Source organism: Vespa mandarinia, chromosome 4 (genome assembly GCF_050613455.1).
Source record: "Vespa mandarinia isolate Hongniang chromosome 4, ASM5061345v1, whole genome shotgun sequence".
Taxonomy (NCBI): domain Eukaryota; kingdom Metazoa; phylum Arthropoda; class Insecta; order Hymenoptera; family Vespidae; genus Vespa; species Vespa mandarinia.
Window position 1 is genome coordinate 7,601,949 of NC_140813.1, and position 22,067 is coordinate 7,624,015.

The window sequence follows — 22,067 nt, forward strand, 5'->3', positions numbered from 1 at the left end:
CTTTCTTCACGACGTATTTCGTAGTCGTGACAAGTCCATCCTCCATGACTTTTCTTTTCTAGCATTTTGCTTTGGGTGCCCTAAACTCGAAGTTGCGCGCGTGTGTTCGCGCGTGCGCGCACACAAGGGCACAACTGGCGCACGCTCGTTTGCTCCCCTGGCATATGGCGTGCACGGTCCCCCTTTTTCAGTTCCGGGGGAGAAGAAACGAAGGGGGCTGCGGCGCGTGCTCAAAATCCCCACCACCTTTTTCTCTTCTCCCATGACGCCTTATTCTCTCTCGTTTTATCTCTCTCACACACATATCAGACCCGCACAATCTCTCTCTTTCTCTCTCTTTCTCTCTTTCTTTCTCTCTTTCTATCTTTCTCTCTCTCCCTCTCGTTCCTTCTTCCCCAACACTCGCAACTCCCCTCCTTTCGTTTCACCGTGTCTACGATGTCGACGTATTTGCCCCATCTCTTTCGCTCTCTTGCTCTCTCTCTCTTTCTCTCTTTCTCTTTCTCTCTCTCTCTCTCTCTCGTTCAACGGTGCGGCAAAATGCTGAAACCTAACCCATCTATCGGATGTCCGCGCTCATTCTCAATGCAGACGCCATGCGATGCGTAACGCTTAGATCAGATCCAAAGCAAAGACGCGAGAGGTAGCGAACATTTCGGATTATCTCGTTAGTTTCGTCAATACCATTGATCCCTGTCTCTGGATATAGTTCCAAATTCGTGAGATAGTTTGTTACGACCGGTCGGTGGTGCTCGTTCGAGAAGTAACGAGAAATTAAGTTCGGTGAAAGGTAGTGGTAAAGTAATATAGAAAGAAATTTTCTTTTTATAAGTTAAAGAAAATATAGGTGTCAAAGAAAAAAGATAGATAGGGTGCTTTCTTGGAAATGCTTTTCATGATGTCGACGACCGTCGTGAAGAAAAATAGTCGGTGACCTCATGCTTTACTTAAGTTGTGGCGACCGGCAGCGAGATAATTGGATCTTGAATCGGCCGGTCAACGTCACGTCTTGTCTTATCCTTCATCTTCCTTATTGATGCCTCGGAAATCCTATCTGTGAGATCAAGCAAGAAAAATCGTGTTTTTCGTGTGATAATCCTGCGCCAACTAGTAGGATATCAAAGGAAAGAATGTGAAATATCAAATGGTTCGTTTGTTTCTTCATTCAACGTGACCCAAATCCTCGAACATCGAATCGAAGCTTCGTCTGATCGTCTGTCTTGACGATCATCGCCTTTGTTTCCGACGGGAGTGCGCGTTTTATTTATAAGTCCGTCAATTAGCTCCGTCCTTGAAAGACATTAGAGTCGATGAGCGGCCGGTCGACTCGGCCAACCACGCGACACGACGACTTCACCCTCCGCATGTCGCACCGAGAAACGTTCCTTCTACCTGATCGAAAAGCTTTCCCACGAGGCGTCACGGCTCGTCGATCGAAACTAACGTTCGTTCCTGCGAGCTGACGGCCAACATTGAAAGGGAAAGAAGGAGGGAAGGTACGACGAACGAAAGTGTGGAGTGAAGATTAGAACTCGTTGAAGAGACTAACAAAAAATTCACCTCGAAATGACGACTATGGGTGTAACGGTCTTCTGCAATAGGGTTCAAATAAATGGAAACGATCAGGAACAGCTGATGCTACTTCGAACCCTTCAGGATAACGAGAGCAATATACTCGGAAATCAGCCTCATCTAATAGTTCCGAAGACTAATAACAATAATAATAATAGTGGTAGTGGTATGGCCACGCTTAACGTATTACCCTCTTATGATTCATCGAGGTTGAAAAAACATGGAAAAAGTGGTCAACCACCTACAGTTGCCGTAGCTAGGAGAAATGCCAGAGAAAGGAATCGCGTGAAGCAAGTAAACAATGGTTTCGCTACCCTGAGACAACACATACCGAATCATATCGCGGCGGGATACGGCGACAGGGGTAAGAAATTGTCCAAGGTCGAAACTCTTCGAATGGCAGTTGAATACATTCGAGGTCTTCAGAGATTACTCGCAGAAGCTGATGGTGTCGAGTACGATTCAAATTCTGCTTTGGGATCTCAATGTGTTCCCTCGCCTACGAGCAGCGTCGTTTCCTCAAGTCACAATGGTTCTGGTGAGAAACTCGCACTTGAGGACGACGTTGTTACGGTTGAAGACGGTGAAGATGGTGAACAATTGGACGAAGACGAGGAGAATAGTAAAACCAAAATGACACTTTCTAGGTAAGTCTAATTATTGTTTTAATTAGATCGTTATTATTTTTATGATTATTCATTGTCAAAGAAATTGTTTGAGATAATATTTTTCAATAAGTACAAATACCAAAGTATAATAGAAAAGTTCTATAATGAAAACATACAATATTGATAAATTTTATGAAACGTTTATGAGAATTTTTAATTGAAAAAAAATAAACGAACATTTTAGAAGAATGAAGATAAAATTCGTATCTATATGGAAACGATACTGAAACTGCAATTTGAATATTTTCAGACTATCACCTAACCAAACGGCCATGCCGTCGCCTCATGACTATTATGCGTCTTCCGTGGGTGACGAAGAGAACCTGGAACCTCGAGGTCTCTCGTCGAACGGTCCTCAAAATTTCTCGCGACTTTCCCCTAATTCCGTGGCCTCACCACCTTCTGAGTATTATGGACAAAACGAGGAAAATTTGGAACCTAGAATTCTCTCCCCTTACAGCGGTGCTGGCGATAGCGAGGAAGGTGCTACGACCGTTTACGCGGCTAGTCCGGAAGCTTTCTCGGGGGCCCTTTATTATAAACAGGAGATCGCTGAGACCGGCGAATTTATGGACGTTGTCAGTTGGTGGGAACAGGAACAGGGTCGACTGGTGCATCATACTCAACAACACACTCAGAGGTTGGCACATGTGTAACTCGTAAGGTTGGTTGGAATTTTATGAAAACTTTAAGTGCTTCACACTATAAAATATATCTTAAAATTTTGTGTACTTCTCTGAAATTTTATTGTTAATGATAGTAACTTCTAATACTTTGATTCGTACTAACTAACAGATTTTCATGTCGTCATTTAATACGACATCATTCCACTTCTAGATAGAAAATAATGAGAGAATTGATATTTACTTTTAAATCATTTAAAAATAAATTGAACGTATTCATTTGAATAATATAATGAAATCTATCAAAAGTATTTGGTACATCGTCTAGCTTCGATATAGTTGAAGAAAGATCTCTGTGAAGCATATGGCAACCGTCCGCTGACTTCTCTTGATCGTAATGCTACCCATATGGCATGCTACCCTATGCAACTCTTGTCGTCGTTTGGTCGAGCCAAGTGCCGATACGCGTGCATACACCGCGCATTATATATCTGCTGGCTGCATGGCACGTGGGTTACGCGCGTTTCCTCAGAAACGTTGACTTCTATTTGCGGCATGGGGGCTGTCGGCCACTGGACTTTTTCTCCTTCGATTCTCACGTCGCGACGACGCCGTACGTACGATAACAACGGAAGTATCGACATTTCTTCGTCGTTATTTCTCTTTAACCATGTACGTGTTCTAAACTGGGTTCTATTTTTGAAAATGACCGCTACGTTTGCGTTCTCAGTTTGCAATAAATCTGATAAATTAAGTACAAAATTTAAACGGTTATATGACAAAAATAAAAATTAGATCTATTGACATTTATATCAGCGATCATATATCCTTTCATTTGTATGACATTATAAATTTATAACGTAAGATCAGTAACAATTAATCTACCAAGTACATTTTTTTTCAAATTCCAAGCTCCATCTAATTTATCGTAGCTTACTTTTAATTATCTTTTTATAAAATAATCTTCTGCCAGACGAACTCCATTAAGGCCGTGATAAACCGGTTGCTCTTAAAAAATTTTAACGAGTCTGTTACCTTCTCCACATTCAAAAAGCCCGCGTAACACTGTACAATGTAATAATTGATCCTGGTTATCAAGGGACAAGGAGATGGATGCCCGCAGGACAAAGATAAGGGAAGAAGAGAGATAGATAGATAGAAAGAGAGAGAGAGAGAGAGAAAGAGAGAGAGAGAGACCGTGACATTCGAGTGTCACGTCGGCAGGCACTTTGCAAAGTGGTTCGGTGCATAAAGTTTATTTTCGGGCTCGAAGCCGACGAAGCACGTGTTCAAAAGGGAAACGCCGAACACGAGTTTCCACTTGGTGGCTTCCTCTATCGCGTTCGTCACGTGCGCGCATCATCCTCTTCGCTCTTCTGTCTTAAGAGTAAAAGATAGAAAGAGGAGACAACTCATGGGACACTTGTAGCCCTTACAAATGAATACCAATGTGACTAAGGTCGTATTTGAGTACCTTCTTTACGTTATCGTACCTTCTCGTACTTTAGAACATTATTTTAAAGTTATCTTAACGAATCAACAGTATTAACAAGTAACAAAAACAAAATAAAGATTGACAATTACAATACAATTGGACAATTCTATTGACCAATTATATTCTAATGGTAATTTAAAATATGTAGATCAATGGAATGTTTCACACAATATACTATTGGAAAATAAATTTATATGTTCGTTCGATAAATTTATCATATAAAGAATCTATTATATTTGAAAGATCCATCTGTCCTACTGTATTAGTATAAATCAACTTTCAAGAACATCATGAAACAACAATCATGAAAAATATTTATAAAATCGCGAAATAAAAATATCAAATAAATGTCAGCAGTCCACTAGTGACTATAAAACTGGTAGAAAGGAATTATTTGATCTACCGTCAAGCAACTAATGAACGTAATTATTAGTCGGAGTAATTCGGGGAATGAAGAAGCGCCGCGCGGTATCGTAGTTTCAAGTCGAGTTGGAAACTACAAAATAAGAAGTCTCACGCAAGGGAGAGCGAACGCACAAGTAGCAAGTAATTCTCGACAATTATAAAGTGAGGTCATCTACGAAGTTTACGAGATGCGTCGTCGCGGCAAATTAATTTAATAAATTCCTTTCTTGGCTCCCAGTCATGTAGTTATATATTATATCGCCCTTGGTTCACGCCGCGTGCGGGTGATAGTCTTTCTTTCGGTATCTTTCTTCATTTTAAAGACATTTATATGTATACACGTCTTTTATAATTCCTTTATATCAATATCATATTATCAATTTACCATGTCCTACGATATTTCTATCATGGACAAAATATAAACACTTACTTCTTTAATCTTAAAATTAAATAATCTATAAAGTATTTATTATATTTTATTCATTATATCTAATTTTAAGAATTATACGATTAATTATTTTTAACGTAAACATTAAAGAAAGATATGTGTATAATAGTTATTAAAATTCTTTATTTTATATTAGATAAATAAAATCGAATTAAATCTAACAAATACATTCGAAGTGGCATAATCGATATAAATAATAATTTAATAGATCGAATAATTCATATGTATGTTTATTTACTCAATACGGAGTAAATAAACATACGCATATCGAACGAATTCGCAGACTATGCAAATTTAATCAGAAACTTTGTGATGTTTGTTGTATCTTAACCTATGGTTTTGCATAAGGATGCAGAGAACAAAAGAGTTTAATGAATAATTATACCGGCGAAACCCGCATGTCGACTATCTTATCAATAAACATTACCAGCATGGTAATTTTACTGTGTTAGATTCGGTAGTCAACTGTGTGGAGACGATTTTCTATTTTTAAAAAGATACATCGATTTTAGTTACTCTCTATTAACTTCTATTGGGATTTTTAAAGATTAGAAACTAAAAACATTATTTTAGTTTATGATTATGATCGACCGAATACTCAAATTATCCATATTAGAAAGTTATAACTAATGTTGATTAATGGGATCCAGATCTTAAAGACCCTTACTCTCCCCGATAAAATAAATCACTCTGTCGGCTTCTTTTTTTTCCAAACTAAGCTACTACTTGAAATTATCTTTTTTGTCTTATCGTCTACTTAGTTGCATCTTAAGCAACGAAACGAAACACGCGTGAATCCTATAAGGATGAGATAAGTAAGGTAAAATTAAAAACTTAGATCTATACTAGTACATCAGTATAGATCTAATTTTTACCCCAGTACTAGTATAGATATAGGTTTATGCAAAAAAAAAAATAAAATAAAATTAATACAACATTGATTGCAATAACCTTAACGACTAGTTTTCTATTTTATGCAAACATCCGAAATCGATATCATATGATTTTCTTTTTTCAAATAGAGAAGCAAAAAAGAAACCGTTAGGCGAAAATAGGGAGAAATAATTTTAAGGACATCACTACTTATGCGTTGCGAGTACTTTGATACATCTTTTAAGGGGCAAGGGAATGAAGGAAGAACCCCTCTGCACGTTGGGGACAGGCATTGTCCTATCCGCTTATTGTACTCCGTCCTTCTTCATCGAATGGATTCTTATTTACCTGGATTGCAAAGAATTAAATTTAGAAGCGGTTTGGGGTATCTGTTGGACATTCGTAAGGACAGAATTCGTGGGAAAGATAGATGTTTACGAGAAAGGGAAGGGGGTGGAAAGAGGGGAGAAACAGAAATCCTCTTCTTCCTGGGATTCACGTTTCCCTGGTTGACGTTTTATAGTCGGGGGAAAAAGAGAAAAAAAGTTCTACACATGAAACCTAATTCTAAACTAACTAATGCCAAATCGCAATGGTCTCTTGCATCGAAGAAGAGTCGAAAAATTTATTGTCAAAAAAGAAAATGTATTACTTCAATGAAAATGTATAATGCATTTCATAAATATTTGAAATGTATTATAAATTAATCCAGTTTCGAAAGTCAAAAAAATTTCATGCGCCAGTAACAGTAAACAATCGATTAGTTCAATTACGTGTATTATATGGATCTTACTATATGAAAATTCTGAAAGCTATATTTTAATTTAGAATTATAAAATCAAATATAATATTGTTCGTATTGCTTCGATTGAGATGATACGAACAAATCGATTCGAAAATTCAGCAGTAAGATAAAGTTATTTAACATGTAAAAGCAAAGAACGTCTAATTTTATTGATTTATGCATATTAGTATTATATTGGTAATATATTTTGTATACTGTTCATATTTTAAATATTGCTCATGTTATCATATACAACAGTATTATAGATTATATATAACGCTTATACATAAAATTATATTGTTACATTAACCTTATTTTATTGTGTTACAGATTACTTTAGTGACAATTAGTAAGAAGAATACTGAACGTGCAGCAATCTAAATCTACTGATCTCACGAACCCGAAAAAAGGAGAAATCGCCGTACGATTAAATCTCCATCGGAATAATATTAGTACTTATCGCCTAAAGTACTTTCATTCTCGACCACTGCCTAAACAGTCTTTCTTACTCGATTTTTCTTATTTTCTTAAAAAAAAAAAAATGATCCTTGCGGTAATGCATTACCAATAGAATTATATCTTAACATAAACAGAGAATATAGTGAAAAAATTAATTATAATCATAGTTCAAAACGATCAAATTTGAACAAAATTATTCTTAATATAATATTGAGAGACAGATTTTTTCCTACACACACTTTTCACACGTATACACACGTAAACGCTTGTTATTGAAGATATTTTATAAAAACATAAACTATGTAAGCATTTAAATATTTATAACGATGATAAAGGGTGCCTTAAAAGTATGAGTAACATTCTAAAACGATCATAATGATCCAATGGACCAATGATATTTAAATAATTAAAATATATTATCGATTAATTTCGATTGTGTTGCCAAGTTTTTCTAATGAAGTCATTAAAATATTCGTCTTTTTAACAAATATATATACATTAAATGTTTCTCGTTTGCCACATAAGACTCTCATCGAAGAGATTCTGCTTTTATTAATCTATTATGCTGTTATATTGTGAGAAAGACGATATACAGGTTGTTTCGTTAATGCTAATAAAATTGAGAAGAGGCTAATTCTACATAACAAAATAAATGAAAAATTTTAAATAAAATCCTTTCATATGATTATTATATTTAAAATATTGTCGATTCAATCAAACGCATAATCGTGTTGTTCTGAATAACAATATAAATAATTTTTATTTAAAATTTTTCATTTATTTTTAATCAAGTATAATGACTTTCTATTCAGTTAACTTCAATCATGAATTAACCTGTATATACCTGCGTATCTAAGAATATCGATGACGAAAAAATCATCAATGTGCGCATTTTATAAAATGCGATACACAATCAAAAAAATTTGTACATAAAAGTGCCTTAATTAAATTAAGGATTAGTCTTGTTAGACTATAATACTATTTTTTGTACTTGCTATTTTATATGGAATATTTAAAACTGTGTCATTCTATTTATACAAATAATTATATTACGTTGTCCATTGATTATAATGTACAATGTTTTATATATATATATATATATATATATATATATATATATATATATATTTTACAACGTATATGAAGAAAAAGTTTAACAAACATTCTAAAATACAAAGGATGATAAAATCAAAAGTTTTGTACAAATTATAATGAACTTATACGAGAATTATCGTTGACATTATTACTGTCTTGACGTTAGAAAGTACCAGATGATATGTAAATACAAGTGCCTTGATTAAGTTTTAAGATAAGTTGTTTCATATACATGTGAAAACATTCTTTGTACTTGATAACTTTTACAAAATATTTAAAATACATCTTAATATTTATACAATATTACCTTAGATGTCTCTTCATAATTCCTAGTAACTTTTTTACATATGAATATATTATAACATTATTACAAATATTCTGCTCTGTTATGTTATTGTCTTATACTCTTTTATTTCTTTCTACGTCTTATATTTTTCTCATTAAAAATTAAAAATATGTGACCCGGTTAAATGTATGAGCTATCAGTATTCCGCAACTGTTCGAATCGAATAATATCGCCTTAATTTGACATTTTAATTTATAAACTTCTCTTTCGTTAATTAAAATATACTTCTTGTCAGTTTTCCTTGATTTCTTTAATTATAATCTCTGTTTAATATTGAACCAATAGAATTCTTTGAACTGTTTAGACGACAGGAAGAACCAATCATTATAGAGATCATCATCTCAAGTCAACGGCAAGAAAGATCCTTTAATCTCAGGAATTTTCATTTGCGATGATCTAATTCTGTGACGCAAGATTCATTATTTCAATTCAGTCAATCAAATAGTCAATCGGTTCGATCAGAAATCTGTAAAGTCAATAAAATTCATAAAATCTATATTCATGACATAAGTTTATAATACGCATTCAATAATCAATATTTTGTTTGTAATCTGCGCTTGATATTCAATTTTTGATATTTGTTAAAATGTGTAAAAGCTTCGTTGCTTGATCAAAAAGAGATCATTTTAATTATACCTCTGAACGTAACAATATTTCTTATTTCACTTTATAAAAAATTTACTGTATGAGACCTACGTTCAAGTTAAATCCACGGGTCATGAACAAAGACTCGACACTAACTTACACAATAATTACCAAACGTTCCCCCTAAATTTTTACCTGTCTTTGATGAATAATCATGTTAAACCGGAAACGTATGTAGTACTAGCCACCGGCAGTAATAAAGGGTGGCCATCGATAATTCCGTAATTTCATGAAATTGCTTTTTGCCGACCACGAAGGGAACGGTTTCTCTTCGACGTTTTCTCTCTTTCTATCTTTGTCTCGTCTATGGTATCTTTTTTCTTCCCTTTCTCTCTTTGTTGTTTTTTCATTGGCTTTCGAGGGTTATTTTATGAGCACATTCTATGCAGGGGGTACCTTGCTTCATCATTTCCGCGAGTATTTCTTTATGCTTCGATGACCTAGAAATGAATCGTTAACCGCTTTCTTACCTTTTCAAATAATAAATATTTTCTGTTTTATAAATTTATGATTAATTCTATTATTAGATCCATATTAATAGCAATTTTTATGATTCTAATTTTATGAGTCATCTTTTACACTTCATTTACATAACTTTATATAACTTTCAAATAAAATTATCCAAAACTTTCTATATTATCTTTTTCACGTTATTTTTTTGCTAATTATGAGTATTGAATATATATTTTATTTATTTCCGAATGTTTGAGATTATAATAGAAAATATATAATTATAGTATTATCGTCAGAAACGCTCATAGAAAGAACGTCAAAAATAAAACATATTTTCGTCCGCATATCATAAAGACGCTTTACGCAATACTAATACATTATTGATATAAAATGTAATCGTTTATGCATACGATTGAAATTTTTATCAAATCGATATAAGCATAATAATCAAAACAATAGTTAACATTTCACTACTTTAAATTTGATATTATAAACGAAGATTTTCCGTTGTATTGAATTTATAACGGATGGAAGAATTTTAAGGTCAATGCATAATTTACTGATGATTATAAACTATAAAACACGATAAAAATCAAGTCATTATTACACGTGTATTCAGTGAGTAATGTTTAACAACATTATCAACTACTACGTGATCAGAACGACAAAAGAAAGGAAGATTATTGAATCAAATTGTTATCTTAACAATTTTGACTTTGTCAAATAAACAAAATAAAAATATTTGAATAAGTGTTTATTTACTTTTGAATTATAATTAAAATATTTAAAAGAAATTTTATAAAGAAAGTTCCATAATATGGAAACAGTTCCAATTATATCATCTTTCTTATCAACTACGGGATTTTATCCTTTGGTGATACTAACCATCATTCTAGCTACGATTTACTATTATATGGAAACATCACGGCTTGTTCGATATGGGAGAAAACTTCCAGGTAATATTCTATTTTTAATAATGCATACATGGAAATGATAAAAAAAACTAGAATTACAACATAAATATTTTTCGTAACTTTATCATAGAAAATTCCTTGCATAAGTAAATACGATAACGCATTTGTAAATGTTACAATAAAAAATTTCAGTAAATATGTTTATATATTTGAACGTAATATAACTAATGTCTCGGATTTAATTCTAGTAAATAAAGTAAACATAATTGGAGTACACTAAGATCATATTTGCAAGTCTTATAATTTAGAAATTAAGCATTTCCGAGCTCATATTAATAAAACCTATTTTTTCTTTCTACATATGAGAAATCCATATCTGAAAGTCTCGCCGCGTATTTTTGTTACATCCTACATATATATATATATATTTCATATTATTACATAATATATTTTTATAATTTTTTTAGGACCTCCAACTGTTCCGTTTTTTGGAAATGCTTTGCTAGCAAGGAATATTCATCCAAAAGATATCTTACAAACTTTGATAAACATGGATATTTATGGACCCACTGTTCGTGCTTTTTTTGGATCGAAGTTATTCGTATTTCTTACTGACCCGCGTGACGTCGAAATCATTCTTAGCAGTCACGTTCACATAACCAAATCTCCGGAGTACAGGTTGGAATGGATGCAAATCCAACTTCATTATATATATATATTAATTTCACATTTCTATAATTCATATTAGTCGTTCATATGCAATTATATAGGGCAGTCATATGCAATATGACTGTTCTCATTATTATAATTGCAATTAATACATAGAAAATTAATTTTATTGTTGTGAAAAGTATTTTCTAAAGTAAAAAAGTAAAGTAAACAATCGATATTTATAATATCATTGTAATCAAGTTTTATAAAACAAAGCGTAAACTATACTCATTTCAGATTCTTCAAGCCCTGGCTAGGTGATGGTTTATTAATTAGCAATGGCCAAAAATGGTACTCTCACAGGAAAATTATAGCACCTGCATTTCATATTAGTATATTAAAATCGTTTGTACCATTATTTTATGAGAATAGCTGGAGTTTGATAAAAAGATTACGAGATCAAGTTGGCAAAGAGTTTGATTGTCACGATTATTTGTCAGCAATAACGGTCGATATTTTAACGGAAACCGCTATGGGTGTTAAAGGAACCCAAAAAGACAAGAACAGTTTCGATTACGCCATGGCAGTAATGAAGTACATATCCTTCTATTATTATGCACATACGTTTGATCACGTTGTTCCTATTTTTATTTAATTAAGTAATATGCCTCTGTTACACACACACACACACACACACACACACACACACACACACACACATATATATATATACTTACTCATAACTTTCTTGTCTTTTATACAGAATGTGTAATATTATCCATCTAAGGCAGTACAAGTTGCTATTAAGGTTTGACACATACTTCAATTGGACGAAGTATGGGGTTGAACAAAAAAATCTTTTGAACATAATTCACGGCCTGACAACACGATTGATAAAACAGAAAAAAGCAGAAGCTCTGGATTCACATTTAATGGTGTCTGGCGAGAAATCTCAAACGGACAAAAAAGAAACGAAAAAAATCAATAAAAATAAAAATGATAAAACGGAAAAAGAATATACGAAATTGCAATATGCCAAGGATGATCTCGACGAAATCGACGAAAATGATATAGGAGAGAAAAGACGCTTGGCTTTCTTGGATCAGATGCTTGAGCTCGCGAAAACGGGTACTAATCTTACCGATGAGGAAATTAAAGAAGAAGTTAACACCATAATGTTTGAGGTAAAATTGATCCAAGAAGGGAAAGGGAGGGGGGGAGAGAGAGAGAGCTCAGAAAATAATGTTGTTTATCTTTTTCTAGGGTCACGATACTACGGCAGCAGCTTCCAGCTTCGTTCTCTGTATCTTGGGAGCTCATCAAGATATTCAAGTAAGCAACTATCAAGTCCTAAACAACTATGATACAAATTTATATAAATATGCAAAAGTTTTTTTAAAGTTCTTATTTTATTTTAAGGTCTTTAGAAACGCTATTAGATCTGTTCGTTCTTCACTCTTCTTTATGCCAATAAATACCATTCTTGTGCCTGGTAGAAATTTCTTTGGATTCTCTAAATAAATATCTAAGGTATTTTCATCCCACGTACAAGCTTTCTTCTTCATATGTTCTGTATATAAGAATCCAGGCATAGCTATACAAACAAACAATCTCTTTAAAAAAGATCTCGCAATAAATTTTTGATTAAGAATAAATCAGACAATTATACATTCGTAAGGGATATACGTACTACCACTTGTTCTGCCTACGACCCCGAAAAGATTAGGACCTATTTTATGTTTTCCATCTTTCTCGATTGTATGACAAGTTGAGCAGTATTTCATAAATAATGACTTTCCACGTTCAACGTTACCCATTTAAATAACCACGAAATAATTCCGAAAAATGTAAAGGTTATCAGTGCATAAGAAAGTATACTACAAATTGATATACCAAAGGACTATCGCTTGCATTTCGATATCCATATATCGATTGCTAAGAAGTTTGCGATATAATTTTTTCATCTATTTTCTTTTGATCACAATCGACCATCATCTTTTAATTTTCTCTTATATGTAAAAAAAAAATGGAACATCTTTTTCAGGAACAAGTGATGAAAGAATTAAATAAGATATTCAAAGGATCAGATAGGCCATGCACATTTCAAGATACTATTGAAATGAAATATTTGGAGAGAGTTATTTTAGAAACCTTGCGAATGTTTCCACCGGTCCCAGCGATAGCGAGAGTTCTTAACGAAGACGTACAACTAGGTAATGTTTAATAATTATTACGTATATAGTTTTATTTATTAACATAATTCTTATCCATATAACTTTCTTTTCTACAGCCAGCAATAAAAATATTTTACCTTCGGGATGTAGAATCATAATACCGCCTTATAAAATTCATCGCATGCCCGAATTTTATTCAAATCCGAACGTATTTAATCCGGATAACTTTTTACCCGAAAAAATGCAACAGAGACATTATTATGCCTTTATTCCTTTCAGTGCAGGTCCCAGGTAAGTTGCATTAGTTAAAATTTATCAAAATATCCTTCTAGCTTTTGTCTTAATCAGATTTTAAATAACTATATAATTATTTTGAAGATCCTGCGTGGGACGCAAATACGCATTGTTAAAGCTGAAAGTACTTATATCAACAATTCTAAGAAACTATAAGATTCTAGCCGACGTATCTGAAAACGATTTTCAACTACAGGTTGATATTATTCTGAAGAGATCTGATGGTTTCAATATAAAAATCGAGCCACGCCAAAAAGTTGCTCAAGAAAGTTGTACTTAAACTACGATCGATATCGCTCGTATTATAAATGTTATACCGTAAAATAATTTTTAAAGGATATACTTGAATTAATATTCTTAATTTAGACTTAGAGTAAATATAGCTTAAAACATACAATATCAACGCAAACAACAATTGTAACATTAAATCAGTACAAATAAAAATGATAACTACTACATATGATAATTAATTAGAAAATTAAATCTATTTCATTCGTAATTATATTGAATAAATATAATCATGTTATCGTTCATAGAAATATGTTTTGTCTACAATACTAAAGCATCTCGTCTTCATGAAAGTGTCGTAATATTTGCATTCACTATGCGATCAGAAGAAATGCAAAATAAGAAATAAGCGAGGAATAAAATAAACGTTCTTTAACGAAATATATATAAATGGACGATCGATACGAATCGTCATATAAAATTATTGTGATATAATATAATCGATAGAGAGTATAATTATTTCTTATTTCCGCTATTACTATTATCGTATTTAACGCCTTCAATTTCTATACACCTATTCTATTGAATACTTATACTAATTACTGGTCTTTCTCCATCTCTCTCCATTTGCATTAATTTAGGGAGGATGATAAAATTTTGTTTCGTCGCTCCTTCCTCCATTTTAGAAGATCTACGAAAATAAACTGCAAAGCCCATGGAATGACGAAAATGGAATTCATTCCTAACATAGCGTATTGGCAAACTCGGTAGCTGTCGGTCCAATCCTTAACAAACCCTACAATTTATTTAAAAATACAAATATCATACATTTTGACCTAATTACCGTAGAAATTTATCAATAAATAAAAAATAATCATAAAAATTGTGAGAACAACGTACCAATAAAAGGACCTAAAAAAATCGAGACGATACCATTGACAACCGCAAAAATACCATAAGCAGATGCAAATTTATCAATGCTAATGTCCTCTATGATAACTAAAGGTTGAGGAACTAGCAGCCAAGAACGGACCATTCCAATTGCTGCATTCATCACTAATGCGCCCATCAAAGTATTTTCGAAAATTAAAAATCCTATAACAAATAAACTGCTAATAAACTCTACAAAAATTCTTTTCTTGATATAGTTTATATACTAGTACATTATTATTAAATATTTATAGTTATTTATTATTAATTAAATATTTATAAACTAGTACGTTATTAAACTATAGTTTAAAAACATTTTACCTGCTTTAGCAAACGACATTGCGATCATGGCAATGAAAAACAAGTACTTGGCTTTGACGTTGACGAAAACGGTGAAAATAGCAAGTAAAATTCTTGAAATCAATTCGGCTGTAGCACCAACCATAACAGCCAAAGCGGCATCGCTTGTATCATACCCATAATTGGTCAACATTAATGGCAGTAATGAACTAAATGTAAAATCGCTCGTAAAAACAAAACTAATGCCAAAACATAGGTTCAAAAAGGAACGATCCTTTATCAAAGACACCTCCAAAAGATCGGATAACATATTAGACATTGATCTATAGAAAAGAAAAGAAAATAGATAACAGAATAAGTATGATATGACAGATGGAAGAATAATGAAAGCATAAAGCTCACAATGTCTGTTCATCCTCGTGTTCATCTCGTTGTTTTTGATCGGCCACCTTCGTGATTTTATCCAAACGATTGTGTCTGATATCTGTAAGAGCTCCGACACCACTGGCCAAATTTGTCAAACTCGATGCCGAAAGAGCAGAGAATTTTCTAGTCAAAGCTTCCCGTGCCGACAAAGACCACGATCTCACGCGAAGACCTTCGAGCTCGGATATTGATGCAACTTTTTTTGCATGAGTCTAAAATTGATTTCAAAATCAAGTCGAACTTGATCAATTCATTTTAATTTCTGATCAAAAGAAAAAAGAGGAAAAGAAAACATAAAAACCTTGTAAGTATCAATTAGCAGAGGAACTTCCTTTGAACTTTCCTCCTTTAAGCTACGTAAACTGCACCTCCTGGTTGATACAGACTCCTGATGGACATGAATGGTCGAACGTCGTTCTGATATAGCAAATCCTTTCGATTTTCTCTCATCAGCCTCCCGAATTCTCTCTGCACGAACCTCCGCCGGATCTCTAGCATGCCACTCGACCGGATGCATCATCGTCATACCGGCAATGCAATTCAGGCTGAAAGCACCTGTCAACGCTGCGGTTCCTTCGACGCATAAAGAAATACACAATTATTGAAAAAAGACAGAGAAGTAAAATCATTTCACCCAATAAAACCAATTTCGAATCTTACCGCTGTCGATACAATTTATCGATAATTTTAGTCATTATTTTTTCACGAGTAGAAAATAATAAAATTTAATTACATGTTATAAAGAAATTTAATAATCTTTTATTTGTTTATATAAGAAACTTTTCTCACGATAAGTATCTAATAATATTTTATTTATATGTAATAAATCGGCGAATATATAATATATGTACAATAATATACTTTCTTCATACGTATTTGCATTAAATAAATTACCTCGAAAACCGTACATTGACATCATTTTCTCAATACAAATGGGATAAGCGATGCCACCCATACCGATGATCGTTTGAGCCAGACTCATTACCTGAGACATAAAATTATTTCGATATAATTTTTTGCTGTATAATTCTCTCTCTCTCTCTCTCTCTCTCTCTCTCTTTTTCTCTCTTTCTCTTTCTCTCTATCTCTCTCTCTCTCTCTCTCTCTCTCTCTCTCTCTTTCTCTCCTTCTCTTTCTCTCTATCTCTCTCTCTCTCTCTCTCTCTCTCTCTCTCTCGAAACAGAAAGAATAATGAAAGTATATCGTTAATATCGATGTTTCGAATTTCTCGTTTTCACTCACTCGGGTACGTTTCTTCACAAAGTAAGCGTTGAAATTCGTGTTACATATCGTAATAAGAAGGCCTATTCCGATCCCTTGAAGAAAGAATATGAAAGCCATTTGGTAGACATTGTTAACGAATGCCAATGCGACATTTGGTATGGAGAAGAACATCGCACCAGCGATTCCAACCGGTCTCATCGAATATTTCTTCAACAATGCATTCGTTAATAAACCTACAAATACAAATTAAAGTTTACAAATACGTACCAAGTTAAAACCTCTTTCATTCAGTTGTCATGATCTTAATCATATACTTAATGATACAATGAATGAATTAAAAAGTTTTAAACTTTATTTAATTCCTTGCAAAGAAAAGATAACAAGTAGAAATACATAAAAAATATTTCTTATTAGACTATCTATACATAAGATCGGAAAAGTTTTTGTGAAATTATGTACAAAGCACACAAGCTACTGTTCGGTTCATCATTTTCTCTTATCGCTACTGTTTTTCTCTTTTAGCACGATCTATATTAATCCTTATGCAAATTGACGACGTATACGAACATACTAGCTTTATCGATTATCCGATATCATCTTATCTTTCGATTTATTACTTTCTCGTTATTTTATAAATAATTTTATTTTTAAATATGCATATATAAGTTCCTTATACATGCATATACGTAATACAATAATCGAAACAGAACTATATTCACTGTACGATATATAAGAAATAGATTACAAACTTATTTCAAGTTAATATAAAAACTCAAATCTTACCAAAAAAAGTTTTTACCGCATCATATATATAACATATATATTGTCTTACATATATATAAGACAATACAAAGACGTAAACAGAATTGATTAAGACTTTTTAACAATAATAGAATTGATTTGATATATAGATCATGGATCAAGTTTACTACAGTGTACACGTCGCAAATGATATGTGTATATATGTATTACGAATGAGAACTCAACACACATGTTTAACGACACGTTATAACACTGTTCTGTTTGTAAGCAAATATACTTCGTGTCTCGACGTCTCGCATATACTATTCCTCATCTTGGCGCCTAATGAAAATCATAATACAACAATGCTTAATATAAGGATGCGTCCTTATATAAAATTACGAATTCATAAAGTCATAGTTTCATCTTTCTCAAGAACAAGGACAATTCTCTTCATAAATTGTTCAAATACAAATATGAAAAATAAAAAATCTATGATTATTCTCAAAATCATAAGAAATCGTATTTTATTGTTTCCGGTATTTTTTTTACTAATTTCTCTTTAAAATATCGAAATACTCAAATTTCTCCATAAAATTCAAACGTGCCTTTACGTTACTACGAACTTCATGTCGTAATATTTGTATCAAAAAAAGTACATGCAATTATGCGTCAGATTCCAACTTACTAGAGATGGAGAAAGTGATCATAAAGACTGAATTAAAGAGCGTCATGGCAGTTCCAGTCTGACCAGTAGTCACGAGAAAATCACCGAAAATTATGGCGAAAGACGAGGCCGGTCCAAGCGTCGTCACCTGAAAAAATAATTTATATTATTTGTTAGACGTCTATAATTAAAAGAATCCAAAAATTGATTTCATGGACGTTAATCGCGAAATAATGATAGGGCTTGCAAAAAATTTAATATAATTGCAAAATAGAAATCACGAATTATACGAAACATCATTCGCAAACGAATGATTAAGTTAGGCTTGTTATCGCCTCTCATATTGTATATTTTATATTATATAATATTTTTTATCTTTGAATATTTAAGCAATTAAGGTAATTTAATATGTTATGTAATTGCTCTAGAAAATAAATCACCGGCAACATTGTACTTCTCTGTACAAGTAACACACAAGTTGGATAAAAGTACGTAGACCTGTAATTGAATAAAATACAGGAATTTAAGACACTCCAAAATTCTTTCATTTACAAATGGATTAAATTCAAAATCCAATTTAAATCACTCTCTAAGCAGTCGTTATTCACATACAAGAACGATGATCATCGCCAAAGCCACCATCCACCCCCAACCACCGTCTGGTGCCAGATCCTCCAATTTAATATCATCGTCCAGCTCACAAATCAATTGATGATCAATTCTTGTCAGGTTCCGATCTTTCTTTTCGGTCTCTTCTACGCTATTAGTCGTTAAAGCTGTCATTTCTGGTGTTCTACCGTTCCTCTTTGCAACTATCATTTTACTCTTATGAATTACGAAATATGAGCACAATAGCTCGATAAATTTATTAACACTTGTTTTTATTATCTCTGATAGTTTCTTCGCAAAAGTTGTAACATTTAACGTGATTATTTGAACATTCGGTTTCAAATTCAAAATTACTTGTGTCTCTTATTTTCTATATCTCTTACTCTTCTTCTTTTTCTTTTAACGTCCAGTATCATGTAATATAGTTGCGGACGATTCACAAGAACAGTTTTACGATAGTGAGAAAGACAGATTTCTGAGACAGACAGATTTGAAAGACTGAATAAGACAAGTAACAAACGATTCAAAAAATTCCGTTATCTGTGTATTCAACGTCACTGTAGTAAATACCCATCATTATCCAAGTCAAGTTTTAGAACGTCGACGATAACGTTGTCGCAGCTTAAATTGCAACTTTTTTTTTCTACCGCAGCTACAATGTCATTATGATTTTTGACAAAGTTATAGTAGGAATAGTGGGATAACAGTTTTGGAAATGAAGTCGCAATCATTTATTTAGCTTCACAACTATTTTTCTGTAAAAATGTCATCATAAGGACATTACGGCAATGACAGAATAAAACAAAAAGATAAACACCAAACTAATAAATGAATAATGTATTTTATATGTAAATCAATGTTCAATTAGATTTTAATCTTTAAATTACGTGAAAAGAATAAAAAGAGAATCAAAAAAGTTTTTTGGTTCATCTAGCATTGGACCACTAACAACCCAGAAGCTTCGTTTCACTAAACATAGATCAAAGTCAAAGATTAATTAATCATTGAAAATTATTATTACAATTTATAATGTACATGTAAGTATATTAGAGCGGACACAAACTCCTATAAGAATACAATGATTACAGAACTATATATAGATCCTTAAGTAATAATTTTAGAACCGCATAAATAAACGTATAGATTCATTGACAATCTCTGATACATGCTAAGTTTTACATAAAGCTGATAGTCACATACAAATTACAGCCACATTAGAGCTGTTTTTTTTTTGTAAAATGTACTACTTTTTCTGAATTTGATTCGCTTCAGCTAATTTCGATTTTTCTAATTGCTGTCAAAGTGATTTTATGTCTGTTAATACAGCTAAATTAGTTGTACCTCCATTTTGATTTTTTTATTAGTTACCACAAAGCTTTTGTAGTTAAAAATTCAAGAAAATAAGATTTGCAGTTAAGTAGCAGTAATTAAGGTTGACAGAATGTTATAAAAGCTACATTTTTGTGTCGTAACTAATATAGTCAAATTGTGTTACTCGATTAATATGAAATATTGCTTATGATAATCTAGATTTATGTAAAGGAACGGAGAAAGACAGAAAGCTTTAAATGGCGCATTACGATTGATTTTTTCTGTTGAATAAATTGTTTGCCTTGTTCTTTTTTTATGAAGTAAAATAATTTTTTTATTTAATGAAGATATGATTTAAATACCGATATAGTTCATCCTTTGCTCCTGAAACTTTTTTAGATAAGACATTCTTCTTCAATAGGAAGTAATATAAATTAAACAACTGAAAATATTATCAGGGCAATATATTTTTCAATAATCATTTGAAGAAACGTATTTGCAGAGACATATCTAGAGTAAATAACTCCTAGGACAAACGCAGAAATTATACTTCCCCTGAATACGTGTGTAATTCCAATTCCATCTTTTCGTTTCTATTTCTCTATTAAATACGATTTTTATTCTAGAGAATAATAGAATACTATCTTTTTCGGTTTTCTCCTCTCTTCTCTTAATATTGGCGCTCACGTACTCTGCTTGGCTCACCCTAAATATATCTTTGTGTATGTGATCAATTGTAAACTTAGAATTGAAGATTATTAATTGTAAATTTTATTAATTATAATCATTGTGCGACGTAAGAAAATTATTAGATTGAATAGTTTATTAAACTAATAAGGTACAAATTAAATATATATAGATGCGGTTATAATTTGAAAAGTCAGAAACATTTTGAATCAATGGATCCTCTTCATTGATTTTTAAGTTTAGATCTAAGAAAACAACACGCACAACAAAATATTGTTGAACTTCACTAAAAATTTATTATACATATATTAACAATAACTTTTATGCTAGAAGAATATATAGTAAAAGTTATCAGCAAATATACACCTCTAACCTTCTTAATAATTATGAGAACATACACAATATAGCTATCATTATAACTTTAGTATAAATATGAAGAAATTAGTGTAAATATTTAAAATTTCTTAATATAAAATTTCTTTAGTATAAATTAAAATATGTTTTAGTATAAATATGTAAAATTTGCTCATTACTGAAACGACGTATCGTTGCGCCTGAAGAATGTTTGTATTTCATACTATTATGTTTGCGTTATGTTGCGTATTTACGAAACAAAATCATAGAAGTAAATGAAATTATTGAAATGGAAAATGTTCTGCAAGAAACTGATAAATGCATTGATCATGTGCTTAATGCAAATTCAATCGATAACCTGCAAGGAGAAAAATATTATTTTTATGAATATCTTCTTCCAAGTTTAATCTGTTTTCGACGTAAACTCCTTAAAATTCATAAAAAAAAAAAAAAAAGAAAAAGCTTAATTATTGTCAACCACTTATTAATGCATTACTTGAAAACGTTAACGTATCGATCACAAACAATTTGATAATTATTTTGATATTAATGAAAAAAAATAAAGTGGTCGTTTTACTGCAGTTGCAGCGATACAATAATTGCATACCATTCGGCGCAGCCTGCATATAGACTACTCGAAGTATAAATAGTAGACAAGAAATATATCTTGCGCTAATTCGATATTTCTTCG

General features: G+C 32.1%; 4 protein-coding genes across 6 annotated transcripts; 2 read left to right on the forward strand and 2 right to left on the reverse strand.

Annotated features, from left to right (window-relative positions):
* The first annotated feature begins 595 nt into the window (after nucleotides 1-595).
* Nucleotides 596-8,129, forward strand: LOC118442927 (uncharacterized). Of its 2 annotated transcripts, none has more exons than XM_035869189.2 (3): nucleotides 596-2,219; nucleotides 2,491-2,904; nucleotides 7,199-8,129. In XM_035869189.2, exons 1-2 carry the CDS (start codon nucleotides 1,567-1,569, stop codon nucleotides 2,894-2,896), a joined length of 1,059 nt encoding a protein of 352 aa, XP_035725082.1. In that variant the 5' UTR covers nucleotides 596-1,566; the 3' UTR covers nucleotides 2,897-2,904; nucleotides 7,199-8,129. The 2 variants fall into 2 exon arrangements, with proteins under 2 accessions (XP_035725082.1, XP_085512575.1); XM_085656449.1 differs by having other exon boundaries at nucleotides 2,491-2,880.
* A 2,349-nt stretch (nucleotides 8,130-10,478) lies between these two features.
* LOC118442977 (cytochrome P450 4g15-like) lies at nucleotides 10,479-14,355 on the forward strand. The gene is made up of 8 exons (XM_035869302.2): nucleotides 10,479-10,822; nucleotides 11,248-11,458; nucleotides 11,729-12,025; nucleotides 12,195-12,615; nucleotides 12,695-12,763; nucleotides 13,476-13,644; nucleotides 13,722-13,896; nucleotides 13,984-14,355. Exons 1-8 carry the CDS (start codon nucleotides 10,684-10,686, stop codon nucleotides 14,177-14,179), a joined length of 1,677 nt encoding a protein of 558 aa, XP_035725195.2. The 5' UTR covers nucleotides 10,479-10,683; the 3' UTR covers nucleotides 14,180-14,355.
* Nucleotides 12,841-13,248, reverse strand: LOC118442978 (cytochrome c-like). Its single transcript, XM_035869303.2, has 2 exons — nucleotides 13,122-13,248; nucleotides 12,841-13,025 (listed from the first exon to the last, which is right to left on the reverse strand). The coding sequence occupies exons 1-2, from the start codon at nucleotides 13,246-13,248 to the stop codon at nucleotides 12,841-12,843; spliced, it is 312 nt and encodes a 103-aa protein (XP_035725196.1).
* Nucleotides 14,356-14,419: 64 nt separating the features above from the next.
* On the reverse strand, nucleotides 14,420-19,511 carry LOC118442976 (uncharacterized). 2 transcript variants are annotated; one of them, XM_035869301.2, is made up of 10 exons: nucleotides 19,028-19,116; nucleotides 18,856-18,913; nucleotides 18,437-18,563; nucleotides 17,026-17,240; nucleotides 16,678-16,768; nucleotides 16,085-16,356; nucleotides 15,760-15,995; nucleotides 15,379-15,680; nucleotides 15,028-15,222; nucleotides 14,420-14,923 (listed from the first exon to the last, which is right to left on the reverse strand). In XM_035869301.2, the coding sequence occupies exons 2-10, from the start codon at nucleotides 18,862-18,864 to the stop codon at nucleotides 14,760-14,762; spliced, it is 1,611 nt and encodes a 536-aa protein (XP_035725194.2). In that variant the 5' UTR covers nucleotides 18,865-18,913; nucleotides 19,028-19,116; the 3' UTR covers nucleotides 14,420-14,759. The 2 variants fall into 2 exon arrangements, with proteins under 2 accessions (XP_035725194.2, XP_035725193.2); XM_035869300.2 differs by lacking the exon at nucleotides 18,856-18,913 and having other exon boundaries at nucleotides 14,424-14,923; nucleotides 19,028-19,511.
* Between the last annotated feature and the right edge of the window lie 2,556 nt (nucleotides 19,512-22,067).

Excerpts from the sequence above, each read along its gene's own strand:
- LOC118442978 (XM_035869303.2), bottom strand. The coding sequence starts at position 13,248 with ATGGGTAACGTTGAACGTGGAAAGTCATTATTTATGAAATACTGCTCA. Across the intron at positions 13,026-13,121 it reads CGTAGGCAGAACAAGTGGTA|CTATGCCTGGATTCTTATAT; the intron begins GTACGTATATCC and ends TTGTTTGTATAG.
- LOC118442977 (XM_035869302.2), top strand. The coding sequence starts at position 10,684 with ATGGAAACAGTTCCAATTATATCATCTTTCTTATCAACTACGGGATTT. Across the intron at positions 11,459-11,728 it reads ACCAAATCTCCGGAGTACAG|ATTCTTCAAGCCCTGGCTAG; the intron begins GTTGGAATGGAT and ends TACTCATTTCAG. Across the intron at positions 12,764-13,475 it reads GAGCTCATCAAGATATTCAA|GAACAAGTGATGAAAGAATT; the intron begins GTAAGCAACTAT and ends CATCTTTTTCAG.
- LOC118442927 (XM_035869189.2), top strand. The coding sequence starts at position 1,567 with ATGACGACTATGGGTGTAACGGTCTTCTGCAATAGGGTTCAAATAAAT. Across the intron at positions 2,220-2,490 it reads ACCAAAATGACACTTTCTAG|ACTATCACCTAACCAAACGG; the intron begins GTAAGTCTAATT and ends GAATATTTTCAG.
- LOC118442976 (XM_035869300.2), bottom strand. The coding sequence starts at position 19,234 with ATGATAGTTGCAAAGAGGAACGGTAGAACACCAGAAATGACAGCTTTA. Across the intron at positions 18,564-19,027 it reads TGGCGATGATCATCGTTCTT|GTGACGACGCTTGGACCGGC; the intron begins GTATGTGAATAA and ends TTATTTTTTCAG. Across the intron at positions 15,681-15,759 it reads CACGAGGATGAACAGACATT|ATCAATGTCTAATATGTTAT; the intron begins GTGAGCTTTATG and ends TCTTTTCTATAG.